Source organism: Stigmatopora nigra, chromosome 7, assembly GCF_051989575.1.
Source record: "Stigmatopora nigra isolate UIUO_SnigA chromosome 7, RoL_Snig_1.1, whole genome shotgun sequence".
In the NCBI taxonomy this organism is placed as follows: domain Eukaryota; kingdom Metazoa; phylum Chordata; class Actinopteri; order Syngnathiformes; family Syngnathidae; genus Stigmatopora; species Stigmatopora nigra.
The window spans coordinates 3,128,487-3,143,029 of record NC_135514.1 but is presented as its reverse complement, the minus strand read 5'-3'; the positions used below and the strand labels follow the sequence as shown (position 1 = coordinate 3,143,029).

The window sequence follows — 14,543 nt, the reverse complement described above, 5'->3', positions numbered from 1 at the left end:
AATAGTTATACACTGGGGAGACCACTTTCTCCTAAAGGGTTAAATGCACAAAACTGCTTTTCAACACTTCTTTAATTAAAACATAGCGTAGCAAGTGTTTCAAAACATTGACATCTATTGTGTTGCCCATAGAAGTTTTATAGGAATATTAAAAGATTAACCGTCAGTTATTCAACACAGCACATAACATACTATACTAGCCCATAAAAAAAAAAATTACTTGGTGTATTTGACATGGAAAACTGAAACGTGCGTTAAGCTGCTTACAATCTGCAACTAATGCCTAACATTCATTACATGATGGTACCTACACAATACCGCCCACTGTAACACTACATTGTATATATTCAACTAGTTTGATACTTGACTTGTGTAATGGAGTCTTATATATTTAAATCAATTGAAACCTTTCACCCAATTTGATAGATAACTATGACTTACTAAAAAAAAAGCTTGAATTCAATGACATGGAAGCGACATTATACGTTTGTGTGTGCAGGGGTATTTTCAAGCAAGTGTATTCAGAGCTGTCAACTTCCATCGACCCCATTTCAGGAGTACCTTTGTCCCATTTCTGGAGTTTTTCCAGAATGAATGCAGTTCACGCAAAATCGATATAAAATGTAAAAAATAATAATAATGTAGGACGATTTAAATCAAATTGTTATTATCTTGTTTGTAATATTATTTGAAACATTGTGTTATTTCAAACTATTGAAATAGTACAGCATAATGAAAATGAGTTCATCTTTGTGTTTGGGTCCTTCTACGTGCGTTTTACATTCAGTTATTCCATCATGTGTCACGCTGAAGTCGCACATGCACGTTATGCAATGTGAAAATGTCGGTCCTTTTGGAGACGGCTTCAACATGAGATATTTTGTTGAATACGAACCAATAAACTTCTGCAGGTGTGTGGGTTTCTTTTTATAAGTTTCATCCAAATTGCCATCCATTTTGCGCTTAAACCCTAGCAGAAATATTGATAAGCCTTAATAGTCCTGTGTATGCCTACTTTCTTTAGAACAACCCTAGAAATGATAGGATTTGTTTCAAAACAAAAGACAGGTGGTTTAGTCAGCCTTCTTAATACTTACTTCCCTTACGCAAAAAAACTAAAATCAAAATGTTAAAGTGATAGAGGCTACCTATGCACTTGATTCCGAATCGATTGCCAAGCTGAAGTCGCAAAAGACGGATCATTTGTCTGAACTTGTATCTCGAATGATTCACAATGTGAATTTATTCAGTTTACAGTGCAGTTGAATCAAATGCGGAAGCCGTAGCGATGGTGTAATTTTCGAGGCATTTAAATTGGAAATTTGGTACCGAAATGGTTGTTGAAAAAAACTAAAGTGACAATTTTTTTGATTTCCGGAGTTTAGGGAGTTTGTCCGGAGTGCCAGAGTTTAGGGAGTTTGTCCGGAGTGCCAGAGTTTTGCATTCCTTGCCCGGGTAAATTCTGGAAATTTCGAAGAAGTTGGCAGCTCTGATGTTTTGCAAAGTGCCTGGAATAGCTGGCTACAGAACAGTTATCAGTCACAAATAAATCACAATCTCACATTCTACACTTTCCTTTTGTCTTTAACAATGTAAATCCCCTCTAGTTGGTTTTCAAAGGTGGCCGCTTCTGCAGGACTCGACCTCATGGCGTCATTGCAGTCTTCAAATTCTAGCAATCACAGGCACGACCTGCAAACAAATAATATAAGAGGCATCTTTAACAGAACCCAAGCCGATAATTCATATTTTTCCCTTCAATTTCTTCTGTAACTGTAGTAATCAATGTCCTATATCAACCTTTTATCAGATAACTAGTTCCCCCTTCCTGCCAGACACCACCTGGGGAACACCGTAACGTGGACCAGGTCATCTCGGGCCATCATTAAGCAATTTGTATCAACTACTGTGTGAGAAGAGGCCATTCACAGTCAAACAGATGGGCAGAGTAAATAGAACTTTAGACTTTGGCAGGATGGCAAATGGGTGATAAATTTGTCAATATTTCTGCAGCAATGGAGAGCATATTACATACACTGTAAACTATGTGAAGTGGTAAAAAGCACTGACTAAATACACAACCCAATAGTGTATGTAGAAAGGTCAATTTTAATTTATCCACTCAAAATTTGATCTATCAGCTTTCTGTGACAGTCTAATCTGCTGCAAGCTTTCAGATTCATGCAGTCGGATTTAACTTCAAATAACTAACTTCATGCACTATTTATTTAACCCATCAGATTTCAAATTTGACCCAAATGGTTGACTGGTATGCCTGAATAGTCTTTGTTTTGTTGTTGTTTGTTTTCTGACATGCAAAATACATTAGTATTACTACAAGTAACAATCATGATCTCATATGTATCTGCCCGCTGAATACACTGTTTACCTTGGTCGTTGAGCATTGCCTTTGTGTTGCTTCCTGCCCTCCTCCTGCTGAAATAATAGCACAGACAGTAAGATAAAGCTATCTTTTAATTTGTAAAACATTTTTTTAACACCCGACACGCATAAGTGAAAGTATCACCTCTTATCCGGCTTGAACTTGCACCTGCAGTGGCCACCTGTGTCAACGTAAATGTGTAGAATTTTAATGATACAGGGTTTTTCTTTTTCAAATTATGATGAAAAATGTATTGGAAAACATTTTTATGACCTTTTAAGTTACATGTTTATGTGCTTGTGTGAGTGTAATTGATGCATCTTACTGAACAGGATGGTAATTCCAATGAGACAAAGAACAGCTGCTAGAATCAGACCTCCAACACGCAGTCTGTGGTAATCTGTGGGGGTCAGATTTCAATAAAATGATGCAGAAACATTTTCTCAAAAATCTAGCTTTAAGTCTTGAGATAACATTCCATTTATACGAATGATTATTTGACAATTATACTCTTTTGCCCTCTACAGGAAGAATTACTGTGTTCTTTTTGCAGGAGCCCTGAATTGGGGCCAGCCAATCGCAAGGCGTAAAATGACAGACAACAATTTAAGCTCACAATCATGCCTAGGGGCAATTTAGAGAGTTCAACCAGCCTAATATATATGTTTTTGGGATGTGGGAGGAAACCGGAGTACCTGTCTGAAGTCTGAATTTGGGATTGAACCCTCAAAATCAGAACTCGGAGGCCACCATGCTACCATAATCATATTTATTTGTTTGCATTTTTAAACAACAGTATCAACGATATATTAAACTCTTGAATAATTTTTCATTTCATAGCTTTAACTTGCATCAACTGCTTTTAGTTGCAGTGAATAGATGCCAACTGCATTTCAAAGCCAAATACCAATACACTCTGTTATAAAGACTCAAACCAATTTATTAGAATAATCCACGCAGATAAGATCGTAAAATTGATTCTTGGTGAATTTTAAGAGAGAGAGAGGATTTACCAAAGGTAAATGGGTCGTCTTCCGCTGTGGAGACAGAAACAAAGTTGTTATGAACATGAGTTACATGACATACAGCAAAAGATGTGGCAACAAAGTTTGAATACTATCGTCTTAGTTGGTGTATCTATATGTAAATGACTAATTACTACCCATATAGTATAGGAAATAAGTTTAAAAATATATATATATATATTTATATTATATATATATATATATATATATATATATATATATATATATATATATATATATATATATATATATATATATATATACACATATACATATACATATACATATATATATATATATATATATATATATATATATATACATATATATATATATATATATATATATATATATATATATATATATATATATACACATATACATATACATATACATATACATATATATATATATATATATATATATATATATATATATATATATATATATATATATATATATATATATATATATATATATATATATATATATATATATATATATATATATATATATATATATATATATATATATATATATATATATATATATATATATATATATATATATATATATATATATATATATATATATATATATATAATTGCAGGAAATGGCAGCAGTGCATTTATAAACAAATATTCAGAGAAAATATTGTTAAGCTTTAAAAATTATAAAAAGTGATTATTCCAACGCTAACACTTTTGCAAGACAGAAAACTCATCACACAGTTAGAATGTGCACGTGTCCTAAAAAAATACTTTGTGTGAACATTCGATGGAAAGTACTTGTAATAACGCACATTTTATGATGACGTTAACATTTGAAATTCCCTGGCTGAGAAGAACATTACTAATATATTATAATTTAGCATTTGTGACACGAGAGAAGATTCTGTAATGTGTTAGACTCCAGCGAGATTATTGTCATTTTTGGACTATAAAACACTATTAATTTTCTAATTTGAATCCTGCAGCTTATATAACAATGTGGCGTATTTATAGATTTTTTTTTTTACGGCCAACAAGTTTCCTTTTTTTTTCTCTCGCTATGAATCCAAAAAGAATGACATTCCGTGTCATGGTGACACTGCCATTTAGCGTGTTTTATGTCTTTAACTACTAGCGCCAGTGTTCCATTCGACAACTCTCTAGAGTTTTAGTGCACTCCAATGCAAATAAATCCTTAGCTTTGTGTTAGGCAGACAACAGTGGAATGTGAAATAAATCTACTCAGTAGCCCAGTCTGATTACTTCAGTAAGGATTGACCAATGCTGTTGAGATACTGCAATGTGCATTTTTTGTATATTTAAAAAAACATTTTGGGGAGAAAAGTTATTTAAAAAGAAGTCAAGTGTCCTTACGTTTTTCTTCTTCTGCAACCACGAGGGAGATGGCTGCAAAAGATGGAAGAAGCAAATAGTGGCATTATGGGATACATGAGTACATATTGTATAAATAGTGCTTTAGAGGAGACCTTTTATATATAATATATATTTATATAGTATGCATGATTACACCTTTTTTAAAGGTAAAATGGAGAAAATCCCTTCAACAAAAAGAAAGTACAACTATTATCTTTAATTCCTCAGCTAAAACACACCAGAGCTTCCCTCACTTAATGTAATCAAGAGACTTTTTCAAGCAACTCTGGCATTGTTTGTCTTATCTGTCCCATAAGAACTGGTGATAACTCAGAATAGTCCTATTATTTTGCAGTAGAACATTTTTTATGGCCTTATTAGAGATGATTTAGATATACTTTTGTCTCTTCTCATCTCATTTTCTGAACTGCTTTATCCTCACTAGGGTCACGGGGTATCCCAGCTGACTTCGAAACAGAGATGAGGCGTTGGACACCCTGAATTGGTGGCCAGCCAATCATAGATATTCTTTAGGATTCATACTAAATCCTTTTAGCAAAGATTAAATAATTCTAGATAAATTTGACTTACTTGTCATCAACACCAAAGCACATATCTTTGACATCTCTAGTCCTGCTGATGTTACACCTGTAAGACAAATATATATTTACATGTAGAGATAAATTGGTATTAAATACAGCTTTAGCAACAATAAATGCCATAGTGAAATCAGATTTTTTTCACAACTGTCTTATCTTTTTGTTTTGGGGCTTTTTGTTGTTGTTACATTACTGCTTCCTGTTTTGAAACCAACTGCCTTGTTGATTGTTCTTAAACCGGAATATTTAATTCCCCTGTCCTTTTTTTTTCATTTTCTGAACCGCTTTATCCTCACTACGGTCGCAGGGGGTGCTCGAGCCCATCCCATCTGACTCCGAGCCAGAGGCAGGGGGACACCCTGAATTAGTGGCCAGCCAATCGCAAGGCACAAGGAGACAAACAACCATTCACACTCACACCTAGGGGCCATCTAGTGTCCAATCACCCTACTATGCATCTTTCTAATGTGGGAGGAAAACAGAATACCCTGAGAAAACCCACGCAGGCCCGGCGAGAACATGTAAACTCCACACAGGTGGCCCAACCTAGATTTGAACCCAGGAACCCCATTGTGAGGCCGACGCACTAACCACTCACCCACCAGACCGCCTTCCCCTTCACATTTAAGAAGAAAATGACATACTTATTTGCTGCTCCATCAGATTTTCCAGTCAAAAGAATTGTGCAAATGTGTCTTAGTGTGGAATTTGATATTCTCATGTGGTCCAGTAACAGTGGCACTCTTATCTAATCATAATAATTGTCATCATTTGTGCAATGCGAGAAGACATGAAAAATGATCAGTGTGTTTCTAAGGAAAGACATTAGAGTTTTAAAAGGGCACAATCTCTCTCTTCTTCTTACTCTCTCTCTCTTTCACTTTGAACCAAATGCAGAAATCGGATCTCTTCCTGATGGCACAACCACAGTGTAATGGATTTCAGTGCAGCCACTTTTTAAACCTTGGTTTATTACAATGAATGATAATGGTTTTTCGCAATAGAGCTGCCATAATGTGTTTCTGCCTATACTTTTTCTTAACAAATTAAGTCTGCCTTTTTGTAGAAAAAGCAATAACAACATTGTTCAAATCTAATAACCTTTGAAAGGAAGGTTATTGTATCTTGTCTGTATTCACTTTTTTTGTCTTAATACCTTGACAACTGCAATTAGATCTCACAGCATTTCTCCGGCACGCCGTGGCCATGCAACTATGGCAACGCAGCAGAAGGTAACACAAACATGTTCTACATCACTAGTGATTTTCCACAAGTGCACTTTTCCACTCAGAGCTCTCTTAACTACTGAGTAAATACACCTGGGCCTGTTTTCTTGCGGCACATACATATCTACGACCTTTAACTTTCATGATAACGTATGTAAACGTACAGTGTCCATCCATTTTAGGTAAAATTTCTGTAATCTATGGAAACATTTGAATTCGTCAACTATCACTATCGTCAACAAGTAATATTTATGATCTCTGGGTAAGAAGAGAGGAAAGAAGGCTTTGCTTCTAGTATTTTAAGCTTGGCAGAAAAGACAATGAAAAAAAGGGCAAATGCTTCTCTCTTGGTGCTTCTCCACAGCAACACACAACGAAGCAGTAGGAATGTCTAAGATGGGAATCAAGCCAATAACCACAAGAGGACGGTTTACCTCAGGAGACAGAATACACACATGGAGTATCGTGATGAACAAGAGATGACTGGGATTGAAATAGGAGAGAGGAGGGCACAGTGAAAAAAAGAAAGAGCAATCAGGGGGTAAACGGAAGGTGACTGAACTAAAAGGGTGAGTGAGCGTGTGATATGAGGGATGAGGACACAGAAGTGCATAGGATGGGCGGTGCAGGAATAATGGCGCCCTCCTACTCTTGTTTAAAGATCAAATGAATGTTAGTTTAAGGTGGAATGATCGGGAGGAAGAAGTTCATGATGCATATTTGAATTGAGATGAATGGTAGAAACTCTGAGTTTCAGGTCTCTTCAGACTTGTTCCATTTTTAAAATATATTTTTATATTCTAAATAATCAGGCCGCCTGGTGGCACGAGTGGTTAGAGTGTCGGCCTCAAAACTATCATCCATGTGTAAAAAATGACAGCAAAATTAACCTTTTTTTTAATTAAATGATGAGTTCCAGTTTATGAACTGTAGTTATGCGCAGATGACTGGGTAATCATTTGATAAATATGTCATGATATAGACTTTCTATTTCACGTCGGGAAAAATTACGACACAACAACAAAAAACGATAATACTGGATCAACAAGTCTAAAAATGTGAGGTATCACATACGATGTATTGTAGAAAATGTAAATCCAATTTTAAAAAAAATACTAATAATAATGATAATACATAAAAAATAAAAAACAAGCAGTCCTGAAAAAAAATACTTAAACTAAACTAAAAAATGCAATGTATTTGTTGTAGTCTTAAATGGATGAAAAAAAAGTTGTGTTAACAGCTATAGATGAGTTATCCATTTGGGCCCACAATTGCACAGTCCAGATGAATTGAATTGAATGCTTTTATTGTCCTTATACAAGTACATTGATAAAGACTTTGTCTGTTCTCATTCTGCATTGCTGGTCTACCTAACTGTAGCATTTTGTTCTCTTTTCCATTTACCATTCTTTTGTTCATTGTTTCGTTGTCAATGATTCAACCCTTTATCTACAACCCATCCAAGATTCCAATTCACACTGTAACAGAACTTAACTGTTGCCCACCTCAACCATGTGAAAGTCACGTTTTCTTATTATATGATTGGTCACATGCCCAAAGAGTAACAAATATTTTGGGTGCCATTTATGATTGTTTTTTGTTTACAGTTCTTAAGTGAATTCACTGATGAGTTGTGGTCTGTGTATCCGAGGAGCTGGTTCAGCTATGGACACAAGCCAGACACACCCCAAAAAGAAAACACAAGCCGGATAAAAGCTTGACGTTTCACCTTCTAACATGCTATGGCACGCTGAATTGAAACAAAGATACCAGGCAGTAATGGAAAAAAAAGGGAATCATCCAACCAGAACTTGCTTTCATTTACTCTACCAATAGATTTGAAATATCATTAACGCTGTCCAAAAGTTCCAATGTTAATACGTGAGTCAATTTTCTGCAATTAGTCTTTACTACGCTCATTTAGCATTTAGGAACTACCTTTTCTTTTCAAATACATGATCCTTGTGGCTCACTTGCCAGATATTATTAATCAATTTGCAGCTATACTACAATTGCTATGCAAATTGTCAGGTGTGCTGAAAAAAGTAAAGGGTAAGTCAGTAGTGTATGGGTAAATAAAGGTAAATCCAAAGGAAATGGCCTTCAGGTCAATATTTAAAAAGTATTCACTCCTATCCGGCTGACTTGATAACACCAGACATACTTTTACAAAAACAAGCACACATTAAGAGCTAATCAACCTTTGGAAATCAATTCCACATTGCTGGCACCTAAGTTATAAATGTTTATCATTCCTCAACTTTGTGTGTACATGACATGGTGATTTATGGAATGTGTTGTGCACAATGTCTCTCTCACATTGTTTTTTTTTATCCTTACACCCACCCACTTGAATTCTGCACCAGTATGTGCGTCTTCCTGTAGTTCATTACAAAAGACAGCTGTTGTTCTCTGGCATGGTACGTTCCGAAATTAGCAGCACTGGATTCCAGCTTCTTTTTTTTTTTTTACTCTGAGCTTTACTTTGAGATAAAGATGAACTTAAGCTAAACAATGTAAACTTCAATATATAGGAGATGCAATTGAATAACTGGGAGAAATGTGCCAATCTGGAACATTATGAACATGTGAGGTACAGTTAAAAAAAGGACGGCAGCAGCTGTAAAAAGGACTAAAAGGGATGCAATGTAAGGAAGAAAAGGGGGAAAAAAAGGAGTGGAGCATACTGAGGAAGTGAGTCACACTCAGTAGAGCTGGCATTGAGTTCACAAGTTAGACTTATGTTCATCATTTCTCTTCTGAAAACGTAGATTTTTAAATGCTCAGCTATAACACTACCGGTATAAAATTGTAATTTTTCAAGCACAGTGGCAAAAAGTTACAACAATATTTTTAATATTACAGAAAAGCGTTTATAAAATGACACTGTTTTGATTACGATTATATCGATGACATTGTTGTTACCTTGACAGCAACCCAACAGTCCGAATTTCATTTTCCCTATTAAAGGCTGTCTTCTTCGTGCAAAAAAAATATTTCAATCACGAAATATGTTAGTGGAAGCTAATGGATACATTTGCTATCCGTCAAAGCAAATCAATATAATGGCAGATACCGTATTTTCTGGAGTATAAGGCTTACTAATGTTTTTTTTCCTCTGACCACCAATGCACTATTATGCTGTTTTTTAGGGTATAGTTATCTGTTAACAAATGCCTTTTAGCCTGTAGTTCTTTTTCTGTTGTTACATTTAAGTATTTTGCTCTGAGTTTCTGATAAAAAAAAATTGCCTTCTCAAAAATGTGACTTATTTTCCTTGACTGGTACAATTTATAGTCCAAAAGACGGCAATGGTTCTAAATTCAGTGAAGTATAATCAAATGTAATCTCCTGACCGCTTTCCCTTTGCCAGTTCTTTTCATTCTGTCATGCAAGGACAGAAGAAGGAAGAGTCTGTCTCATTTGAGAAGGGAAGGAAATAAAAAGCTGTCTGTCTGTTACCCCTTCCTCCCCTCTCAAGCTCCCCCTTCTGTGGTCACTTGAAAAGAGTTGTGGTGCATTCAAATCCAAGGAAGCCAGAAAAAAACTGGCCTTCAAATGACATTTTTACATGTGTACTCACAGTACAATATAGTTGTGTGCTGCTTCTCTTTGAATTTGATTATGAGTACTATTATTAACACATGATCTGTACAAAATTGTCTTTGTAAGCAATATTTGATTGTGCCAATACTAACAGATGCTGTCTTTTCCAGCAGACCTGGGACAAAAGGCCTGGACTCGTCACCCACCAATCATGGCATACTACACATATAGACAAATAAACTAGAACTAAAAATCAGTAGAAGCCTTGAATTAACCTGCGTTAACTTGTTTCTAATGTAGGAAGAAGTCATTGTAAGGACAGAGCCAGAGAGCGAAAAAGCAGAATATACAGAGCAACCACTTTTTGAACAGTACTGTGTCAGAAGCTCCTTCACAAATACCCAGAATTTCTGTAATGTTTCAGTATGTCGGAGGGGGAGTTCCCAGCGGGATTAAGCATTGGTGGCCATAATGGCAGAGTGGCAAAGGGTGGGATAATATGCCATGGATGGGGTGGGTCCTAAGATAGAAACTTGCTTGTAAAAACTAAAAATTTAACATCCAATAACGTTTGTGCTGGCATAGCGATATCATGCTGTTTCGGCAGATGGATACACACGAGTCAAGGCAAGGGACGCTTTGATAAATGCCCTTTTTTGAAGATTTCTGGTTTTGGAGACACTCAAAAAGTGGCTGTCATACTTCTGCCTGCTAAGCTACAGAATATCGCATTATGCTTTAGTATGGTCACGATCCACTTCTTCCTCCTCCTCTTTTCCATAACATTGCCACATTTAAGAAGTAGTAAGCAAAGACCAACCAAAAACTCTGATGGCAAATTTACAAAGACAAACAAAAGACTGAATTGAAGACTGATTAATCTTTGGGCTGTGGAAATTACTGAATTTTTTGAAGGGCATGGTGAACAACACTAAACTTTGGCACAAAAAAAACCAGTGACATCACAAGAGTACACAAAGAGCAGAGTGGGTTTTTAATGCCCTAGTGTAGTAGGGTTATACATCCACTAGATGGAGCTGTAGTAGGAGTAGTAGTAGTAGTAGTAGTAGTAGTAGTAGTAGTAGTCGTAGTAGTAGTAGTCGTAGTAGTAGTAGTCGTAGTAGTAGTAGTCGTAGTAATAGTAGTAGTAGTTGTTGTAGTAGTAGTAGTCGTAGTAGTCGTAGTAGTCGTAGTAGTCGTAGTAGTCTTAGTAGTCGTAGTAGTCGTAGTAGTCGTAGTAGTTGTGGTATTAGTAGTGGTAGTAGTAGTGGTAGTAGTAGTGGTGGTAGTAGTAGTGTCAGTAGTAGTGGTACAAGTAGTGGTAGTAGTAGTAGTAGTAGTAGTAGTAGTAGTAGTAGTAGTAGTAGTAGTAGTAGTAGTAGTAGTCGTAGTAGTCATAGTAGTAGTGGTAGAAGTAGTAGTAGTAGTAGTAGTAGTTGTAGTAGTCAGAGTAGTAGTGGTAGTAGTAGTAGTAGTAGTCGTAGTGGTCAGAGTAGTAGTGGTAGAAGTAGTGGTAGTAGTAGTAGTAGTCGTAGTAGTCAGAGTAGTAGTGGTAGAAGTAGTGGTAGTAGTAGTAGTAGTAGTCGTAGTAGTCAGAGTAGTAGTGGTAGAAGTAGTGGTAGTAGTAGTAGTAGTAGTCGTAGTAGTCAGAGTAGTAGTGGTAGAAGTAGTGGTAGTAGTAGTAGTCGTCGTAGTAGTAGTAGTAGTCGTAGTAGTCAGAGTAGTAGTGGTAGAAGTAGTGGTAGTAGTAGTAGTAGTCGTAGTAGTCAGAGTAGTAGTAGTCGTAGTAGTCAGAGTAGTAGTGGTAGAAGTAGTGGTAGTAGTAGTAGTAGTCGTAGTAGTCAGAGTAGTAATGGCTAGGAGTTGTGTTTATACATCAACTAGATAGAGTTGTGCTAAAGGGAATTCCATACAATGATTAACCAATATTGATCTACGTATATATAAGGCGCATCGAATTATAAGGTGCACTGTCGAGTTTGAAGAAAATTTAGGTCATTTAATTGCGCCTTATTGTGTGGCAAAATATGGTAATCAAAGAATATTTTTGCCAATTTGGTTGAGATAACTAATTTGATGAGGTTAGAATTCATTCATTTTCAACACACGGCCACCCGATGGTGCAGTGGTTCTTCTGCCTGACTTTTGCGGGCAATCTGGGTTCGATTCCCACTCGGTGGCAGTGCGAGTGATTGTCTGTCTCTCGCTCTGTCCCCTGCGACTGACCGGTGACCAGTCTAGGGTGTTGTCTGCCTTTCCCCAAAGCAGTTGGCTTAGGCTCCAGCAACCATTTCGAGGATGAATGAATGAATGAATGATGAATTTTCAACACAGTGTTTTCGTGTTAGGCTCAAGGAGTACTGGAGCTTATCCCAGCAGACTTGAGGGAGAGGAAGAGTACACCCTAAACTGGTCCCCACTCAGTCAGAGGGCACACACGGAGAGATAATAAAACAGTCCCAGTCAGAATGGCACCACCAACTAAATTGGAATCGATCCCCCGCTGCCTGCACCTAGGTCAGACCAATCTAAAGCTACACTATCACCGACTTCAGGTTAGGATTGTCAAAGGATCACATATTGTAGTTATGCAGCATGTTTAGTGTTGTATTGTGATACAAAAATCCCTTTTGAATCGAGATAATCCAAGTAGTAATAATCTAAAAATATTGTCATCATCAAAATTAAATTTCCAATGTAAGACTTGAGAACATGTATTGTGTCGTGCCATTGATGAATTGTAAAGACCGTTTGTGGATATTATTTAATGTACTACAGAAATAGAGCTATAGCAACACATCTAGTTTAATTTCTCAGATTTTTTATAATCTGCGGCCATTTTATTCAGTTGAAGGGCACATATTTGTATGAATTTATCTGTCATTATGCCACATGGTAGCAAAATGTTATCAGCACTGCTTTTATCAGCTGGCTTTTTCACAAACGCGCGCACGCACGCACACACCCACGCACACGCACATACGCACGACTATAAAAATGATTAATTAATGTGCAAATGAAAGTTTTTGTGTTGAACAAAAGAAAGCAAACTCAAATATCTCACTCACAATTCCCCTATTCAAACTCAATTCAGACGAAAGTACATTATTAATATCATATTACTGTTTTAATGCGGTATTTTAAAAGTAACTCTTTGTAAATTCGGCAATTACGAGCCGAATAAAACGATAAACATTATATAAGCAATAAACTATGATGAGTTGAGATGCTCCCAAGATAGATTTCCTCGAGGAGGAAGAAAATCTCGCTTACAATAAAAACTCTTGGGTCTGTTTGACTCACCCTTAACGCTCTTGGTTCCAAAAAACAAACAAATATTTGATCGTCTCTGGAGGACAATAGAAGAATATTCGAGTTGAGTTGTGAGGATTGTCGTCTGCTCGCCGCGTCAACACCCTTCCTTACTGAAACGCTCCACAGGTTGGCAGGCGTTTTAGGAAGGGGAAGTTTAGAGAGCGTCAAACGGTGGACCGTGAGACAGATCCCAGGTCAGTTTTTCTGTTGCGTCTCGTGGAGCAGTGTATGTAGCACCGGGCTGACGAAGTGCGTTAGCTGTTCCTGAGGCAGTTTGTTGAGGCCGGAGGGGAGTGTCGCTTTAACGGGTTACCGAACAAGAGCGAACATGTATTTTTGATCCACAATGGATCTTTTAATGCCAATAGTTCTCTGTGATATTACCATATAGCACATAAGTTATTCAGTGTTATATTTTTTCTTAATTATAAAGTAAAAGTTCCCCGAACAGTTTTTATTTGATTTCAATACGCCGATTCACTTGAACAGCAATTTTTACAAATTGAATTTTTTTTATACTGACTAAACATCAATATACGTTAAGTATAGAATTCATAGTTGATGATACAGCAGTGAGCCACAGTTATTACATATCATTTTGCATCAATAACATAATTCAAGGATCCTCAACGACCCAGATCTTATCAGGCAAACAATACTGTATTAAACCTTTCAACCAGATGTTATTTTCTCCCTGAAATATGCAACTCAACCAAAAATGGAGCATTTCTTCACAATGTACAGCCACCTTTTTTCTCTCCACCTCTCTCCTGTTTGCTGTTCTCCCAAAAGAAACCTGTTTGTCAGGTTCCATATCAGATTTCACTGCTGTCATCTTCGCCTTTCCTGGAATGGGAGGTAAGAGAAGAGGTTGCCATAAGTAAGCATGAGCAATGACAATTGGGTTGGGGGAGGTCGTTCTACTGGATTGTGAGGTTCTAAAAAGGAAGAAAATACTTACTTGGGGCCTCTGGTGCACTTGTTGTCTGTGAAAGCGAAGGCCAAAAAGTTATTTCAGTCAAAGCAGAGCAATTATTATTGACTGAATAATAACACAGCCATAGAAAAGACAAAAAACTTTG

General features: G+C 36.5%; 1 protein-coding gene across 2 annotated transcripts; it reads right to left on the bottom strand.

The window, feature by feature from the left end:
• Positions 1-1,397: 1,397 nt before the first annotated feature.
• Positions 1,398-13,841, bottom strand: fxyd3 (FXYD domain containing ion transport regulator 3). Of its 2 annotated transcripts, none has more exons than XM_077721274.1 (8): positions 13,450-13,841; positions 5,364-5,420; positions 4,773-4,805; positions 3,397-3,420; positions 2,709-2,783; positions 2,528-2,564; positions 2,390-2,433; positions 1,398-1,692 (listed from the first exon to the last, which is right to left on the bottom strand). In XM_077721274.1, the coding sequence occupies exons 2-8, from the start codon at positions 5,395-5,397 to the stop codon at positions 1,673-1,675; spliced, it is 267 nt and encodes an 88-aa protein (XP_077577400.1). In that variant the 5' UTR covers positions 5,398-5,420; positions 13,450-13,841; the 3' UTR covers positions 1,398-1,672. The 2 variants fall into 2 exon arrangements, with proteins under 2 accessions (XP_077577400.1, XP_077577399.1); XM_077721273.1 differs by having other exon boundaries at positions 2,390-2,436; positions 13,450-13,819.
• Between the last annotated feature and the right edge of the window lie 702 nt (positions 13,842-14,543).